The sequence below is a fragment of the Mugil cephalus genome, chromosome 10, assembly GCF_022458985.1.
Source record: "Mugil cephalus isolate CIBA_MC_2020 chromosome 10, CIBA_Mcephalus_1.1, whole genome shotgun sequence".
Lineage (NCBI taxonomy): Eukaryota > Metazoa > Chordata > Actinopteri > Mugiliformes > Mugilidae > Mugil > Mugil cephalus.
Window position 1 is genome coordinate 18607203 of NC_061779.1, and position 18481 is coordinate 18625683.

The window sequence follows — 18481 nt, forward strand, 5'->3', positions numbered from 1 at the left end:
ATGAGGGAGAGCTTTTATCCTCCGTTTTTCATTTTGATGGTTCAGCGCATAGGTCTCAAGGGGGTCCATGGAGGGGGTGGGGGTCGCAAAATCTTTGGTTGATCAGATATTTTTTTGTATATTTTTTTATTTCCCCGCACAAATTTTAATTTCTTTAACTATTTACTAATATTCTAGTAAAGGGGTCAGGGATAGCTTAATACTGAATGCAAAATTATAATATTAATGTATATTTAGAAGTATCACTAGGTCGAGTTTAATATAGAAGACATATAATAGGTAGGGGGTCCCTACTTAATCTGTCCATCAGTTTGAGGGTCCTTGGGCGGAAAAACGTTGAAGACCCCTGGTTTAGCGACTTTGTACTGACCGGACTTTACGAGCCAGGAACTTTACTTGAAGGACTTTATTCTATTGAAGGATCACATTCATAAGAGTTAGTTTTTTTACATGTCTTATGCATGATACGTAAAATAGGAAAAGTTAATCAGCAGATTTACAATATCACAGTGCTGATGATGCCTTATTGTCACTGAAGTTTTTTTTCCCATGTTTTCTGGATCCTTTCAGCTCCTCTGCATTTGACATCTTTTCCAGGAGAAACCAGGCTTTCTCTGCGACACCGGGGGGGATTATGTTTATGACAGTGCTGATGATGCGTCTGGCACGTTGCCAGGCTAATGATGAGTAGGTGGGGGAGGCGTTGCCGCGCGGGGGTTAAAGAAAGAGGGGGTGACATTGTGCGCCCGTGCATGCGCGTGTTTTCAATTTGTATTTTTGTGCGTGCGCGTGCGCATGCGAGTGAGACGGGGAGGGCTTAAGAGATTAAAACCGCAGGCTGGTCACAGTGAGGAGAGAGGACCCCTCCGTGGAGCGCTCTCTCTGCAGGGAGCCTCCTTCATTGGCGTCCCATTTGCATGAATCCCTGTCCTGCTCAGGGAATTGGCCTTTTCTGTTCTCATCTTCCCTCCCCTCCTCCTTCGCACCTTGGAGAGAGTTCTTCCATCCAGCGACGTTGCTTGTTCTCTGAGGCAGACAATAGAGGGGAGTATTTAGGACACTTGGCAGGGCAGGCGTGGTGGAGGGGATGGGGACATGGGCTGCTAAGTAGCTCATCTCATCACATAGCCACTGGCATGATACCCCTCTACGGCAAGGTAAGCACAGACCAGAGTCACACACACACATACACTCAATGCCCTGATTGTTTTTCAGTGTGTTTCTTGGAGCTCCTACAGAGTGGCGATGGCTTTCCACTAATAGGTATCCTCCTCCTTTTCTTGACCATAATGCAATTAAGGAGGATATTTGCGGCTTACTTTATGATTACATTTACACATTCTCTTTGTCTAGTTAATCTCTGCCCTAATGTTGGATTCCCTGCCTCTAATCTAATAAGGGGATGAATGGGGATGTTGTGGGGAGGACTCTACTTAGATAAATCTTTCCATTGTTTGCTGCCCAAGTCAGTGTTTCCCTTTTATTTGTGTAGTCTGAATGTATTTATTGCATTTCTCAGTATACTTCTGGATATTCTAACACTTTCTTCCTCGTCTGTGCAGCTTTTTTTCCCGTCACATTTGAGCAGCAGCCCGTCACCTTGTTATTACAGTTATTTACCTCAGCGCATGGACATTAGTGAATAGGGACTTAGACATGCGGCTTCTATAGCGCGCCTCTGTTCTCCTGTAGAAACCGCTTAGCCAATATCTTTACTGCACAGATGTGCCATGAAGCAATTAAGTGGAGGGCCCTTTTCTTGATAGAGTGCAATTCCCTCCTGACCTTTGCCTATATGGCGCAATTTTTCATACGTGATGTGACATACTGTCCATTCTTGGATGCGCATATCTGGAGGCTGGAGCATTTTCCTTACGTTGAACACATCACACATTTGCACAGCCGTTGCACTGAAAGGTCAGTGGTTTACTGTGCTGCTGTTGATTACATTTACATAAAAATAAGCTGGAAATGTATTTAACCCCCGCATCAGAGGTTGTGTTGGATACACTGTCTGTGTGGAATGACGGACAAACTCTCTCTGATGTCTCCAGTAATTTCTTAAGAGTGGTTTTGAGACTCTGTGTAGAGGTTCCAGCTTGGCAGTGCCCGACTTTACCTAATTACCAGGTGATTTGAATATGCAACCTGTGTCAGCACCCTTAACTGTGCGTAGTCTTAACACATTATAGACATCTGAGTTATATTTACCCTTGAGCATCTGAATGGATCTATGGGACTGACACACTTTTGGAGCCTGCTTCCGGTGGCAATACGAGGAACTGCAGTTTTTGGCACTTCTGTCTTGGTTTCATTTTTTTTTTTTTTTAAATCACTTGTTAACAGCAACAGTAACATGCAAGTGCCAGAAAGAATAGGCTACTCTTACTCATAGATGTGGTGTCCACAAGATTTGTTTTTAATTTCTTCAGCATGTGATATTTACAATCTTTTTAAATACTTAACACTTGAAAACAGCAACACTAGGTAAGAGGAACCTTAACAGTGGCAACAGTGGCTGCGCCTTATGAGTTGTTACATACATGTAAAAACAGCAGTGACTTAGTGTAAACAGTGTAAATCAGCTTTCATTCTAAGCTCTTTGAATCGTCACTTCCTGTTTAGGATCAGCATCAGAAATTGACCACATTGTGACCTCTCCTGCAGAATTTCTCATCATTTCAATTCCAGTCATATGTTTGCATTAATATAGAGACGCTGTCTGATTTGAGGTTAATTTAATTCATACGTCCGTCCGGCTCCTCATGGGTTGAATGACCAGTGTCATTGATATTCAGGTCAGATGAGGTTGCTGAGCCTGTGTGGCCCCTGGGGCATTGTGTCGACTGCAGTGGTTGGGATAAATAGCTTACATTAGCATGCCTGCTTCAAGTGGAGTGAGACAGAGAGAGAGAGAGAGAGAGAGAGAGAGAAAGGGGAGCGAGAAGAAGAGAAGGAGGTAGGTAGGAGCGAGACAGGGTGACACAGTGAACGAGCCATGACTGGATCATCTGCAGCTGGATTACATCATGAATAATATACGCCACATGGAGCCTGTCTGCTATAGGTTCACAGCAAACAGTTAACACATGAAGCGGTTTGAACACAAGTAGAAAACACTGTGGCAGACAGTCGCTAAAAATATACAGTGGGGGAAATAAGTATTTGATCCCCTGCTGAATTTGTAAGTTTGCCCACTTCCATAGAAATGATCAGACTCTGGTTTTTATGGTTGTTTACTGGTTATGGGTATAGACAGAATATCAATCGAAAATGCATAAAAAAACACACAATCTAAAAGTTATAAATTGTTATGTATTTTATTAAGGGAAATAAGTATTTGATCCCCAACAATTCACTTAGAATTCAGGCTCCTACAGATTGGCTGGTGTGCATGTGGCACACAGCTATACTCAGTCAACTAATTACCAATACTCCTGATCTTAACTCGTCATGTATATTAAGCACACCTGCTCTAAGAATCAGTTTCTTACATTCCAACTTCTACAGCACCATGGGCAAGACCAAAGAGCTGTCAAAAGATGTCAGGGACAAGATTGTAGACCTGCACAAGGCTGGTATAGGTTACAAAACCATCAGCAAAAGGCTTGGTGAGAAGGTGACAACTACTGGTGCCATTATTCGCAAGTGGAAGACCCATAAAAGGACCATCAACTGTCCTCGGTCTGGAGCTCCCCGCAAAATCTCGCCTCATGGAGTGAGGATGATGATGAGAAAGGTGAGGGAGCAGCCTAAAACAACACGGCAGGAGCTTGTTAATGATCTGGAAGCAGTTGGGACCTCCGTCACCAAGAAAACAGTTGGCAACACACTGCGCCGTTATGGATTGAACTCTTGCAGTGCCCGCAAGGTCCCCCTGCTCAAGAAGGCACATGTACAGGCCCGCCTTAAGTTTGCCAGTGAACATCTAAATGACTCAGAGAAGGCTTGGGAGAAAGTGCTGTGGTCTGACGAAACCAAAGTTGAGCTATTTGGCATTAAGTCGACCCGCCGTGTTTGGAGGATGAAAAAACGTGAGTATGACCCAAAGAACACCATACCCACGGTTAAGCATGGAGGTGGAAACATCATGTTTTGGGGCTGTTTTTCAGCAAAGGGTACAGGGCAACTTCACCGCATTATGGGGCCAATGAATGCAGCCATGTACTGTAACATCTTGGACAAAAACCTTCTTTCCTCAGCAAGAACACTGAAGATGCCTCGTGGGTGGGTTTTCCAACATGACAATGACCCAAAACATACTGCCAGGACAACAAAGGAGTGGCTCAAGAAGAAGCATATTAAGGTCATGGAGTGGCCTAGTCAGTCTCCAGACCTTAACCCGATCGAAAACCTGTGGAGGGAGCTGAAGCTCCGAGTTTCCAAGAGGCAGCCAAGAAACTTGAAGGATTTAGAGACTGTCTGTAAAGATGAATGGGCCAAAATCCCTCCTGCGCTGTGTGCAAACCTGGTGACCAACTACAAGAAACGTCTCATCGCTGTGCTTGCCAACAAAGGTTTCTCTACAAAGTACTGACTTGTGTTGTGCTTGGGGATCAAATACTTATTTCCCTTAATAAAATACATAACAATTTATAACTTTTAGATTGTGTGTTTTTTATGCATTTTCGACTGATATTCTGTCTATACCCATAACCAGTAAACAACCATAAAAACCAGAGTCTGATCATTTCTATGGAAGTGGGCAAACTTACAAATTCAGCAGGGGATCAAATACTTATTTCCCCCACTGTATTTATGGAGTGCATGTAGTGCTACATGGGAGTTTATTTTTAGGCATTCTTTGTTTTTCTTCACAAGTTTCGTTTCCTATCATTAGTTTGTTGGATCTCAATTCACTATTTCAACTATTAGTGAAAAAAAATGTCAAGAAAATGGTTTCCTCACATCCTGCTGGAAAAAAAGAAACCAGCTCCATTACAGATAGCAGTGATATTTACAAATTAAAAATTGTTTTTCTGAACCAGTTTCTGCTCAGCAACTCAAGGTCTGTGCAATACAGAACAGGTAGAGAGCATGTTTTTCTGCAGGTGTCGTTGTTTGTATTTTGGGGTTAGTGCTTTATTTGCTATATAATGAGCCTGGACGGCCCATGTCTGTTTTCTGTCTTAACTGAATCATTCTGTTGCTCTACTGGGAGAAAAAGCCATGTTTAGTTGTAGCCAGGTCCAGGCTTATTTGTCCCTTAGATACATACTAGAGGCATAGAGATGTAGAGAAACACTTAATGATCCACAAGGGAAATTAATTGGTCGTAGCAGCTTAATTATTACAAAAAGATGAGAGCTGGATACAATAAAGAATAAAAGAAGGTCTATAGCGTTCTCTGTGGGAGCAGAGCTGAATCTGCCCATCTAATGTTAGTGGAGGAGACTGATTGTCCACAATGGAGAGCAGTTTTATCAAGTGTCCTCCTGTCCTTCGCTGAAACAAACGTCTCCAACTCCCTACCAATCACATGTCCGGCCTTTCGGATTAATTTGTTGATCCCACTGACGTCTTTTTTTGCTTTCAGGGCTGAGGTTGAACAGACAAACAGGCTGTCTGTGCTTCGTCCTGGAGTCAAAATCAATGCTTTTGTCATAAATAATTCATAGGTAAGAATAAATGTGTCACCACTGCCTTGTGGTAAAATGGGGCTGATTCAGCGTAAAAAAGAAATGGATCACAGCTTGTGTCTCATTCTGGGACTGGCATCAAAACCAGCAGGTGTCTGATCTCCTCTGAGACGAAAATATTTGTGATGTTTCTTGTTTTCCATTTAAGAGAAAATTGAAGCGCTTTGATAGCAAATCCTGTGTTTGCCTTTTAGGAGAATGTGCTGTAAAAAATATCTTGTAAAACCAGAGAAGGTGTAGTGTGCAGAGAGACTGTAGTGTATAGTTACAGTTAGCCGCATTATGACTGATAATAGCTGCTTAAAATAGAGACTTTGGCTTCCAGGAAGAGAGGAAACTGCCTGTGGCTGTTAAACTAGCATCAAATGTGCCCACAACTGGAATGTTTGATTGAATTTTTTGTTAAACTTCCGTGTCGCTTCAGTGAATTTCACAGGATGGTTGGGAGGCAGAAAATCAGCCACATACAATGGATGACTTAAGCTAAAAAGACTGAACAGTAATGCCCATTAAAGCAGATGAAGACACAGCTGCTTCCCACAGATGATGTCAGTCACTGTTTCATCCTGATTTAATCTGGATCTACACTGTTTTTCTTTCAGATAAAATGTACAGTCAACGATAACAATGTGAAAAGGCTTTAAATCCGTATTCAGACCAAATCTGATATACTATGAAACTTCAGAATCCCCCTTGTTAGTCTTAAGTGAGAATTTAATGATTAGTAAAAATCAATGATACTACAATTTGTGGATTACTGCTCATTTTTACTTTTCATATAGAATGTGTTTACATCATATATATATATATACATCAATAAATATCCTGAATACTTCAATCATTTTGAAGAAAGGAGTCTCATTATATATATATATATATATATATATATACCTGAATAGAAAGGAGTCTCATTATATATATATATATATATATATATATATATATATATATATATATATATATATATATATATATATATATATATATATATAATGAGACTCCTTTCTTCAAAATGATTGAAGTATTCAGGATATTTATTGATGTATGGGCATAAAGAGAATAAAAAATGATGAAGCCATAGATGTATATTTAAACAAACCATAACAGCAGAGTTCAGATAGTCGTGCACTGAAAATTAAGAACAGTCGAGGGCTGTGTACAACGGAACAGAATCAGAAGTCAGAAAAAACTTTATTTATCCCCGAAGGGCAATTAGGAGGGCGCAGAGCGGCACATAAATAAGAGCAAGAGAATAAAATAACAAAAAAAGAATAAAATCAAAGTGGCAAAAACAGCATATTATGTACGATGGCAGGCCTGCTGCCAGTAACAGAAGAGTGAGATGAATTGTGGAAAATAATATAAAGGACATTGTAATATTGCACATGAGGATAAATGATATTGCACTTGAGTATTGCACAAGAAAACTTAAGTTATTGTAACTGTGTTAGAGTTCTTTGAGTTCAGGAGGAGAACAGCGTTGGGAACAAAGCTTGCTCTCCTCCACTGGACAGCGGAACCTGCGACCAGATGGCAGTAGCTCAAATGCATCTCCAACTGCCAAGACAAACAAAGCATCCATTATATAAAGTCTTCCTGAACTTTTAACAATAGTCTCATTTAACTTTCAGCAAAAACAGCCCTAAGATCAAACTGTTCGCTAATGTACATACATACATTGCAACATGATCTTTAAAGCTGTGGGAATAATCATGGGAGACGCTGCACTTACTAATTGGAAAGGACATGAATTGAACTGATGAAGTGTCTTACTGGAACTAGTCTGATCTGCTCCAACAAATAAGTTGGAAAAGTTATAAGAGGAAGTCTTATTGCCAGAAACCCCAGTGGTCCTCAGCAAAGTGGAGCTGTTGCAACTGCACAAAAAATGACTTCATCATGCATGAAGTCATTTTTTTCTTTTTCCTCCCAGCGTCCAATTGTTGCATTCAGCTGAAGGTTTGTGAGACAGTCTAAAAAATCTAAAGATATTCACTTCCAGTGATGTAAAACACAAGGCTTTCGAACTGCTGTTCGAGAATTGACTAGAACAATACGCTGATTGCTTGACTAAGACGCTCTGCTTTAAAAACACACTGAAGCCATTTTCTTACATCTCAGTCAGACATGACTGGGGTGTCTCATTTTCCTTCTCCAACTGATTAAGACCAATCCAGCGTTAACCCCAGCTCGGCTTCATCTTCCAGGATTACTGCAAATCTCTTGTTAATGACTGATTGTGGTGGTGGTGGTGTTGATTGTGCCTGTGGTGAGTGGGGATGGTTGGGGGAGGAGGTGATGTTGTTGGAGCAACATCGTGTTTTTGAAGTCTTCCACTCTGACCCCAGCGTCATCCCCTCCTCTCGGCTCCACCCTCTTCCCCTCCTCCCCCACATCACTGGATCTAAGCCCTAGCAGATAAGGAGAGTCGTTTCCATAAAGTTACCCACTCATTTATGCCACTCGCATTGGAGCAAACACGGTAAAAGGAGGCGCTTCACTCACTTTGACTCAGCTTGCAGCGCCCTAAGGGAGTTACAGGGTCATGATAAAAAACACAAATGACAGTATCTGCCCCCAGAAGCCTCCACTGATTCCTGGTTTCAGAGCGGCGAGCTTGAGAATTCCAAGGGGAGTAGGGAGAGAGAAGCAGAATGAAATTCTGAGAGAAAAGCAAAGCTGGGAGTGGGAGAAAAAAAAAAAAAAATCTTAACATGAAAAAGCCACCGAAAGCAAACCTCAAGCAGTAATAGCTCTGGCAACCTCCAAGGTGTGATTTATGGGGGGGGGGTTTTCTTTAGGGCTTTCATGTCTGGGCTTTGTGATTTACTCTGATGACTGAAACGCTCTCATCACGTGCATTCAGGCTGCTACGATAAGACAGGGGAGGTGGAGGCCCCATTAATACTGATTGTATGAGTCTGCTGCCTTTCTGTTGATATACTGATGTGTCCATCAGTATATCAACGTAGAGACATTTCCTAATGGGATAGATGGGTTTAGTTGTTCCACTCTCCGCTATTATGTCACAGTAAGGCTCCTTGTGGTCGCTCCCATTCTTCTAATTGCACATATAAAGAACATTTATGATTTATGAGTGAGGGAAATGACCCATGTAGTTGATGCACATAGGGAGGGTACGAGAGTGAGTTTTTATAAACTATTTTTAAAAACAATTTTTTTTCAATGCTTTGTCTGACTGCAAGTGATGAATGTCTTTAATAAATGAGCAGAGCACCCGAGGTATCAGTTCCACAATAGAAGAGTTGTTTCAGATTAAAATGGGTGTTTGCATAGTTTCATTGCTGGTAACAAAAGGCCCCCTGCAGTATACAAACTGCTGCTTTTCAGAGGTGTTGCTAGGATACAGTCCAGCGTGAAGATGAAATCCTCTCTGTGGGGCTTTCGTGCAGCTATATGCGTCTATGTCCAACGTTTACATATAGTTAACGTTACACTAAGTCTGCTTGTTTAGCTTATATCGTTTGTGCGTGTGAACCTGTGTGTACTCGTGCGTTCAGTTTTGCTGTTGCCGTTTTACACGCGCTTTCTTCTCTCATACTCCCATCTCTGTTACGAGATTGCATTCGTCTGGCGAGCTCTGAGATCTCAATCCCGTCACACCTCTGGGTCTCCGCCAGTTGGCACCTCAAGCCGTTCTCAAGAATCGATAGTGTCTGCTTTGTGTTCAGTTACACTCTAATCAACAGTCATGAATCCAGCAAGACGTGGGAATGAATTAGCTGCCAACACCGAAATGATGCTCGGTGCTTTTAGTATTTGTGACTTTTAGCGTATTGGTCAAGGATCGTCAGAGAGCATGCTGTGAATAAGACTTTTTTCTACATTATTTCTATTTCCTATTGCTATCCCTTCAATGACAGCAGACCTGATGTCAGTAATTAAAATACAGACCTGGATTGTAGATCTGTCATCTGTAAATTGACACGCACATCGTCCACATCTAAGACACTAGGATCTAGAAGCTAATGAGTGTGTGTCTGAGATTATTGCCACACGGGAAATGCTTTTAAATCCACATTCATGCTTATCCAACCTAAGAGACGTGAACAAAGGCCCAGACCCTATGTCCGACTCTAGACGCACATTAGTGTAAAAATCCAGTCCATATTAATGGGAGACATTACAGGTAGAATCCCACTGTGGGATAAATTAAAAGACTGTCTTGTTTCAAGTATCTCTAAAATAAACATTTAAATGTGTCATTTGGACGTTTTCTTTCTACGAGTCTGAAAGAAGACTGGTTGTGTTGTGAAAATAGCTCAAAATCGCACAATTCACCAGCGCATGAAAAATAAATGCTTTTCCCCGTAGTGTCTCTGCTAAATGTGAAAGTGGTACGTCACTTTTCACTCACACACCGTTGATTCCTTTTGTGTGGCACTGATTCAGACTCCCTTGTTGTTGAAATGGTCCAACAGTTGTCATCACCCTTGGCTGATTAATCTGATTATTCTAAAACATTTTCAGTTTGAGCTGGTTGCATGCGTATCATCATGAGACTGCATTAACCGTTTTGGCACCAAACAGCCATCATGGAGAAATTATCAATCCCCTTTCTTCTTCTTCTCAGTCAGCGCCCCCATTGTGCTTCCTCACTCATACAGCTGCTGCTTTTCATGTGGTGTCACTGCCCATGAGGCTGAGAACTGGTGCTGTGCTGGTGTTGTGCCATTTAAATCTTGGGGGATGCGAGCGAGCGCCGAGATGCCCGAGCAGCTAAGCCCTCACTCGTGATTTCCTCGGGGGAGTTGGCCAAATGCCAATCATCAGACGTCAACCTATCAAGGGGGTCTGTGCCTCGGAGGCTGACGGGAAGCAGAGGCGCGGTGAAGATGAAGCGTCGTCTCCTAATGGTCCTCGTGGTTTGATTCGTGAAGCGTGTCACACTTTGACACCGGTTGATCCTGATGTCGTTAACACAGTTTCGTACATGCACAGTAATGCTGCCATAGGATTACGCTTGTGTGCTGCAGTGATCACGCACAGAATACTGATGCTGTGTTTATGCTACAAGAAAGCTATATTTAAAATGTGCTGCCATGTAACGTCACTAGTGGTTAGAGAAGCAGCTTTGGGACCTAGTTCGATCCTCTCCGTGTCCATGGCCACAAACTTCATATCGCTATCAAATTACTTGTAACCAGTTGCTTTTTCTAAATCAATCAAAATATAATCATGCAAAAAATATTGTACAATATTGTATGTTGCAAAAGCAGAGGACAAGCACCAGTCTCCAGCTTTGGATATGTGAATTTGTATTTATATCGATTCCTAACTGTTTACTTCAGTTTTATGTTCTCTACTCATGGCCTCTCATTCAGCCTGATTTTCTAATATATGAGCTCCCACACAGATACGTTTTTTGTGCAAGGTAGATTAGAAAAGATACTGCCCTCTTCTTGGGCTAAAAGAGGCCACATGGTTTGACATTCAACAGGTGAAGAGCTTTTTCTGTGCAGCTAGCAGGTGTTTTGCTAATCGCGTTAAATATTTTAACCTGAAGGACACTTTTTTTTTTCTCTTAACTCGCAGTGCTTTCTTCCGTAAGAGGTTTTCTATGTTTTTGACCGCCTCTCTTGCCCTCTTCTCTTCTAGGAAAACCGGGAAGTCCTGCTAATGTTCCATCAGCTGAGCGTCCAGCTGTGACCCCACCAGGTGGTTCTCACTACAACATCATGCTGCACCTCACCTTGCTCCTCCATCTCCTGGTCCTTTCACACTGCCGTGCAGGTCTGTCGCACATTCAGCTCCAAGTAAAAGGCAAAACTAATCCACAGAACGTGCAAAAAATATATTTTGAGATACTGTATATGCAGGATCTGTTGCTTGTATGACCTATATGCCATTATATTTCTTTTCTCAGAGCTAAATGCAAATGTTTAAATCCCAAATTTCACACTTGGCTTTGGCATTGTATAAAAATGTTGTAGTAAGTTCAGCCTTGTAACAGTTTGCACTCTGACAGTTTTCTCAAGCAGCATGCAGAACTCAAAGGCTCTTTTTCTCATTTAGTGCGATTTTGTTTTCTTGTGCGCCCTTGATCTTTCGAGTATCGTCATCCGAAAATCCAGTTGTTGGATTCATTCAGCACCAGCCATCTGCTAGTAAATTGTACCATTTACAGCTAGTACAGAAACAGATGCAAACTTTGAAAAGTGGCTTCCATCTACAAAGGCTGAACATGACACAGGTGGCAGGCAGCTTGAATAGTAGCACACTTGTCTGACCCGAATTGTCAGTGTATGCCGTGAAAGAGGGGTAATACAGACAGAGTGTGAATGAGCTGCTAACTGCCAGCTTTAGAAATCTTAGTGAGATCTTAGCAAATGTGTGCTTCAAAGAAACAAATACAAATGTGAGTTCATAACTGACGTTTCAGTTTTGATCTAATATAATGATTTGTACTCAGATTTGATCAGATCCAGGTAATTTTAAGAAAAAAAAGCTCAAGACAATGAATAAAAGATACACACAGTACAATGTACTATGTTTTAGGCCAAGCCATTCAGCCATGTGCCTTTCAGGGCCCAGAGTTTGTAGGTTTCCATTCAGCATAATTCTGTGCAATCACCTGTTAAGGAAACAAAACAAAGTGGACAGAAAATAACAGCCCTGAAAATGACCTGTCTGAAAAAGAACCATCGCTCTCTGAGTTTCCATACCTTGGGCAATTCTCACTAGTTTAGAGGGGGTTTGGAGTGCGAACGCTCCTGGCTCCACGCAGTGTCTTTTTCGTAAAGATGCTACGATCTAGAACATCCATTTTTCTTTATTCTCTCTCTTTTTTTACAATAGTCAGCCACTTATGGCATTGTAAACCAAAGTCAGAGTGTATCACATCCAATGAGGGGAATGGACAAGGAAAAGCACAATAACACCGCATACATGGTTGTGCTTCACTAGGCACATAGAGTTCACACAGTGCACAGCGTTGAACTGTAACACTGTTGCACTTTATTTAATCAGACAGCAGCCAAGCGGTAGTCCCTGGTCTTTACTGTAGGTGGAGAGAACTGACTTGACATTTAGTGTAGCCCCAACAAGAACAAAGTTTGATGGTTAATGTGACATTAATGCGGGAGAAAAAACTCAAGCACTATACTACCTAAAGAAAAGTGCAGAGACTGTTTTCTATGGTGCTGTTGACCCATAGTAAGGCTTATACTGCAACATATAGTTTGAGAACTGACTTACAGTCTGTGACCATTACAGTGATTAAACCCACATACACTGAAGGCCAGTCGCTGAAGGTTTGTATTTTATTGTGAAGACAGAATGTTGTGGATTCCTCAGGCTGGCCTTCAGCCAACGGTAGTGCTTCAGTCCAAGGCAGGATTTCCAGTCATTCATCACATTCACAGCAGCTAAAAAGGAGCTCTACTGTAGACCAGTACCTTTCTGAAGAAACTTTCTCAGTGATGGATGATTTGTTTTAGTCAATTTTTCTTGTTTTGTCCAAGGAGAAGTGAGAAAAATACAGCGTGCTGCGGGACCATGTTTCAGTACGTTCACTTCCTTTGTTAACTGTTACAGGTGCATCAGTCCATGGAGAGGCACCTGACTTTTATGGAGGTAAGATGGATCACACGGCAAAAAATTGAATAGTTACTTCTTTCACTGCCCTTAAAAATGTTCCCGTTTTCAGTTGCGATTGTTTGCCCGTGTTATGTCATGAGAAATTCAACAAAGATGAACATTTAGCACACATCTGTGAGGCAAAAACCTCTCTCTCTGCTTTCCTACACGGACTTAGCGAGCACCACGTTTCCAGTCTAAGGGAAACCCAGTCTACAGCCTTACTGCGCCCTTAAAGAGAATCCCCAGTATTTTTATTATTTGCCACCTGATTAAGCTGGAATTTAATTCTCCACAAAATATGGTGTCAAGGCTGCTCGCAAGGCTACAGAAAGGTCATGTGGGCTGGTGACAGGTGATATGTGCTCATGAACACCTAAAGCACCCCTGGGAAATTTATGGGATTCCTCAATTTTACCTGAAAATCAAGACCAAGAAGATATCTGAACGGAGAGAAATAGGTTAGCGGGATAGCAATAAAATTCAAATGCTTGTTTCAGTTTGATTTATAGCCTAGTCTGAGCAGAGACAAACAGTCTGCTGTCTCCTGTTTACTGGCAGGTTGATGAGGCCGTGGCCATGGAGAGATATATGATTCACAGTCAAGGTTATTCAGCCAGACTGAAGACTTACGGTTTATTGTTGCATTATTATATCAGAACACTTCCGTCACACAAGCTGATACTGGTATTAAGTTTTAAATGTTATATACATACATACATATATATTTTTTTTTAAAGAGAACTCACTATTGACTATTGAGGGCATCATGTTGAAAAGATATTTATCAGATTCATTAGTATTTACCTTTCAGGATTCAGTGTGAATATTACTCATTTCTCTCGGCCTACATTAGGGTGAGTGAAAATCTGTGTGCCACCGTTGCTATTTCTGGATTTCTCATTCTTGCAGATGTACATTAATCTTAATGGAGCCGGGTAATATCCAAGACTGTTCTGGCCTGATGAGTGCAGCATGGTCATTAGATGCAGAACTTGTATCTGAGCTGCCGTGCCTCGTTGTGGAATTATGTATGATAGATGAGGCAAAGAGAGAAAGAATTATAAAAAGGCTGTATGATTCATTCGTGATTCATTTAAACAGCCAAATGCAGTATAGACCTTTCTGCCTCTCTATGTGTGTACATGTCTGTATATAAACAGCATGATTCTGTATATACTTATATTGATATATTTTATGAGGAAACGTCAGAAGAGATGATCCACTTTCATGGCTCTGTCACATATGAAGCTAACTCAGCTTAGCACGAACACAATTGGACGTGACTTGGTGTTATCAATAGATAGAAATTAAGATATTAAAATTAAATTAAATGATGTGCTACTATTAGTGATGAGCTACATTCACTTTGAGGTTGCATAACATTTCAGATACTCCAGATGTAAAAAGCTAAGATGTAAAAGCAATGGAAAAGTAGGAAAGTGTTCCTTTGTGGAAATATCTTTATTAATAATAATAATAATAATAAAATAAATCAACTTGAGAGTTTTTCTTTGTCGGGGCACTTCCTTGTTCTATTATGTAGAATGGGTTGAAATTTCATGCCAGACTGTCAGCACGGGGTAAATTGAAAGAAAGGAAGGCTTGCTGATGTGTTGCTTGGGAACAAGTTGTGATGCTGTATGCCAGTTGAATTGTTAATGGATCCTGTGGGGAGAGAGGTCATATTTTTCTTCTGGCCTCTTTGTTTTTTTTTTTGCTGTATTTTTACCCAGTCATTCTCATTAGTTTTCTGTTCCATTAACATTACTTGGTTTTACTTCCTCGACATGTTGAGCTTGCGCTCTGCTGAAGGTTTTTGATGTACACATCTAATTTACTGATCTCTACGGTTCTTCAGGTCTCTCTGCACAAAAAGAAAGTCAGAAAATGCTGCTCAAGTTTTAGAACTTGGTGTCAGACCTGGACAAAGTTGAAGGCGCAGCCCTTGGTGGTGGTGGTGGTGGAGTCGATACCAGGCTCCTCAAAGGTCACAACACTGTGTAGGCAGCCTTCCAGCAGGGACACACTGTAGGATCAGTCTTTATTCCTACAAGCAAACTTGTTATCATTTCAGCTCACAACATTGTTAATACCCATCACTCTGCTGCATCCACCAATAATCAACTTTAGACAGACAGTGCAGGCTTGAAAGGAGTCTTGTAGTTTTTCAGAAAGTGTCAATATATCCACCAGCAGAACGTCTGGGGATTATTTCTGGACTATTGACTGATATAGTTGTCTGTCATGGTTTCTTACCGTAGCGAAATCATTGGATTTAAATTCGAAAAAAAGTTAGGTATTGTGTTTGTTCGGTGTCAGCTGACATTTGAGACGATAATTCTTTTTGACAGCCGTGTTGACAGCAGTTGGCACCACGCCGAGCGCGCACTAAGTGACACTGGCCATATAACGGAAAATAACTTGACCCGCAGTGAAGCTGAATAATGATATATTATTTATTTAACAAACAAAAAAAGTGGATTTTCCACCCCAGGGACATTTCGGTTTGCCTCATTAGGTGGCTCAGGGGGTTGTGGAAAACTATTGCTACACCGTTCTTAGGCCTCAAGGATACAATATGTTAACTGTCGCGCTTGGACTTGCAGATGTAGCCCCAAAGCATCACTGCCAGTAAAGGTTTAAGACCCTCCGGGAAACAAAAACACACACTAAACATTGGTTTTGCAGAATGGAAAGTTAAAGCCTGGAAATTTAAACAGGATATAATTAAAAACAAAAACCAGTAACATTTTAGCAGCAGGTAACTGTCTTGTACTTAAAATGACACTTTAAATCTCAATGAATAATTGATGTCTCAATGGAAACCAGCGATAGGGAAAATAACAGCCTCCTAAAATAACATGCTTCAAATTCAAATGAGAGTCTCAACTTCCCTGCTGTTGAGCTCAGTAGGACTGTCAGTCTGTCCAGTGGAAGATCACTTCCAGCAAGCCCTGGAGACAGATGGCCCCTAACTCCACTGTGTGTGTGCGTGTTTGTGTATTTGTTTGTATATACACCAATCATGCATAACATTATGGCCACCTCCCTAATATTGTGAAGGTCTCCCCTGTGAATCAACAACAGAATATTATTAGTGGGGTCCTACGGGTTGAGGAGAGAGCCCTCTGTGGCTCAGGTTTGTTCCAGTTCATCCCACAGATACTTGATCAGTTTGGGATCTAGTGAATTTGGAGGCCAGGTCGACACCTTGTGCTGTTGTTCCTAAAGCATTTTTGTGTGTCTGTGTCAGGCTGCATCCTGCTGGGGATGGCTGCTGCCATCAAGGAGTGTCGTTGCTATGGGGTGGGGGTGTGTGGTCTGCTCTAGGTGGGTGGTACATGTCTTAGTAACATCCGCATGGATGTCAGGTCCAAATGTTTCCCAGCAGAACACTGCATGGTCACAAGATGGTCGATGTTATGTTACTTCTCCTGTCAGTGGTCATAAAGTTGTGGTCGATCAGTGTATCTTTCTTCACCCGTTGTACAGATTTGGTTCTCCCTGAGTGACTCTCAATCTTTTTTTGTTTTTGAGCATGAGTAGGAGGTTTGGTGGGTAGGAGGTTGATTGTTTGCTCTTTTTGGCCCAGAACCAGCCCTTTTTTTGTGTGATTATTCTCCCAGGTTGTGCAGCAGTTGTTGCAAAAACAACTTCGAAATATGTGAAGGTGCTGACAACAGCGCCTATTCTCGGCACCCTGAAATGACGGTATATGAAAACTCAAGCCACACCACAGTCCATCTTATAATGAGATCTGTAAGTCAGACCATTGTCAAAGCCTGTGGCTTACATCTTCTGGGGAAAACGAATCACTGTTCAAACTTTCATGGAAAGCCTTCGCCGTTCTTTACATACGTTGGTCTGTTGTTACCTCACCAACCACCAGCGCGCCTGAGGCGAATAACTGGAGAGTTAAAAAACCTTAGAAGGAAACTAGGTGAACATCAAAGTAACAAAATCAAAGAAATGTAAAGAAAGGGGTGCAGAGGAGCGTGAGATGTAGGTTACAGAGATGGTGGAAGGACAGCGAAAAAAAAAGTAAAACAAGGCAGAGAGAATGTAAGAAGCCTGCGTGTCTCCAGGCTGTGGGCCTTATGTGGCCTGCTTTAACACCCCCCTCCACCATCTGTCACATCCCACATTACAGGGAAAGGAAAGGCACCAGTGCTCATCTCGCGTTACACTCCAACTGCTTTTTCAGCTCCGCACCACGGCCTCAGCGACTCCCCTCCGCCAGCCCTTTATACACATTTATGTTTCATTGTTACATGTGCAGCATTTGTCTGACACTCATGCTATAGAACTCGACTCAACTCTTTGTCTTTGCGTGTCTGTTTCTTTTAACTCCTTGACATTTTTTTCCTCATTCCATTTTCCTCCTCCCTTGTTCCCAGAACGTAGACTCTCACTTCATTTTCCCTCCGCCAGCCCCACAGTGCCCCATTTATAGTACGTTTAATTTCTCCCTGAGCCAGCAGCAGTTCTTTGGTCCTTCAGTCCTTGGGATTTGCGTCAATGTCAAGCTCTCACACACGGTTGGCTGCTGGAGTCTGTGAGTGGGAGTTGATTCTGTCTCCTAACATCTTAATTGCTGCCTTCTCGTTGGTTGTATGCAGTAGAGCTAGCTTACTAATGTGACTTTAAATCTCTCTAGTTTTGACAGCGGGCAGATAAATATGCATCCACTCTATAAATTACTCAGTAACTGTCCATCACTCACAGGTTTGACTGCTGGAATGCATTAGCTTCATTTCCCATACTGCTCCTTTTGTGGTAGTAAATAAGGATGAGAATGCACTTTCAGCTCGCAGGATATTATAAATATCAGTTCCTTTTGTTGAGGTTTCTAAAGGTTGCTCCGTGTGTCAATATGACATTTTCATTGTGAGTGAATTCTAAGCTCAGGCCTGGTTGGAAGGATCGACTGGGAGCAGGATATTACCGTCTGAAAGAGCGAGCTTCTCCCTGTTGAGGTGTCAGCTGTGCTCTCTGGGAACGCAGAGGCACAGGGGAATAGCACACGTCCGAGCGCGCGCTTCACATTCATATTCGTGCAGTCAACTGCGTACACGCTCTTGATCTGAGAGAATAATCAGCGATTGGGAAGATTTCGCCTCATTGCTTATTCATAGCCTGGCTTTGTATTTGTGTCTTATTCATGCCACTGCTCACGATGTCTGTCTGTTTTAATGAGTAATTGGGGCTAATTGCGTGTGCGCGTCAACGGTGTAAAAAGC

General features: G+C 41.9%; 1 protein-coding gene across 2 annotated transcripts in view; it reads left to right on the forward strand.

Annotated features, from left to right (window-relative positions):
* The window catches only part of cntn1a (contactin 1a), a 60790-nt gene that overhangs the window by 21630 nt on the left and 20679 nt on the right, over positions 1 to 18481 (forward strand). For both annotated transcript variants that reach the window (XM_047596168.1, XM_047596171.1), the window contains exons 2-3: positions 11259 to 11393; positions 13197 to 13235. In XM_047596168.1, the coding sequence (XP_047452124.1) occupies positions 11339 to 11393; positions 13197 to 13235 (94 nt within the window). In that variant the 5' untranslated portion in view covers positions 11259 to 11338. The remainder of the gene's footprint in view (positions 1 to 11258; positions 11394 to 13196; positions 13236 to 18481) is intronic.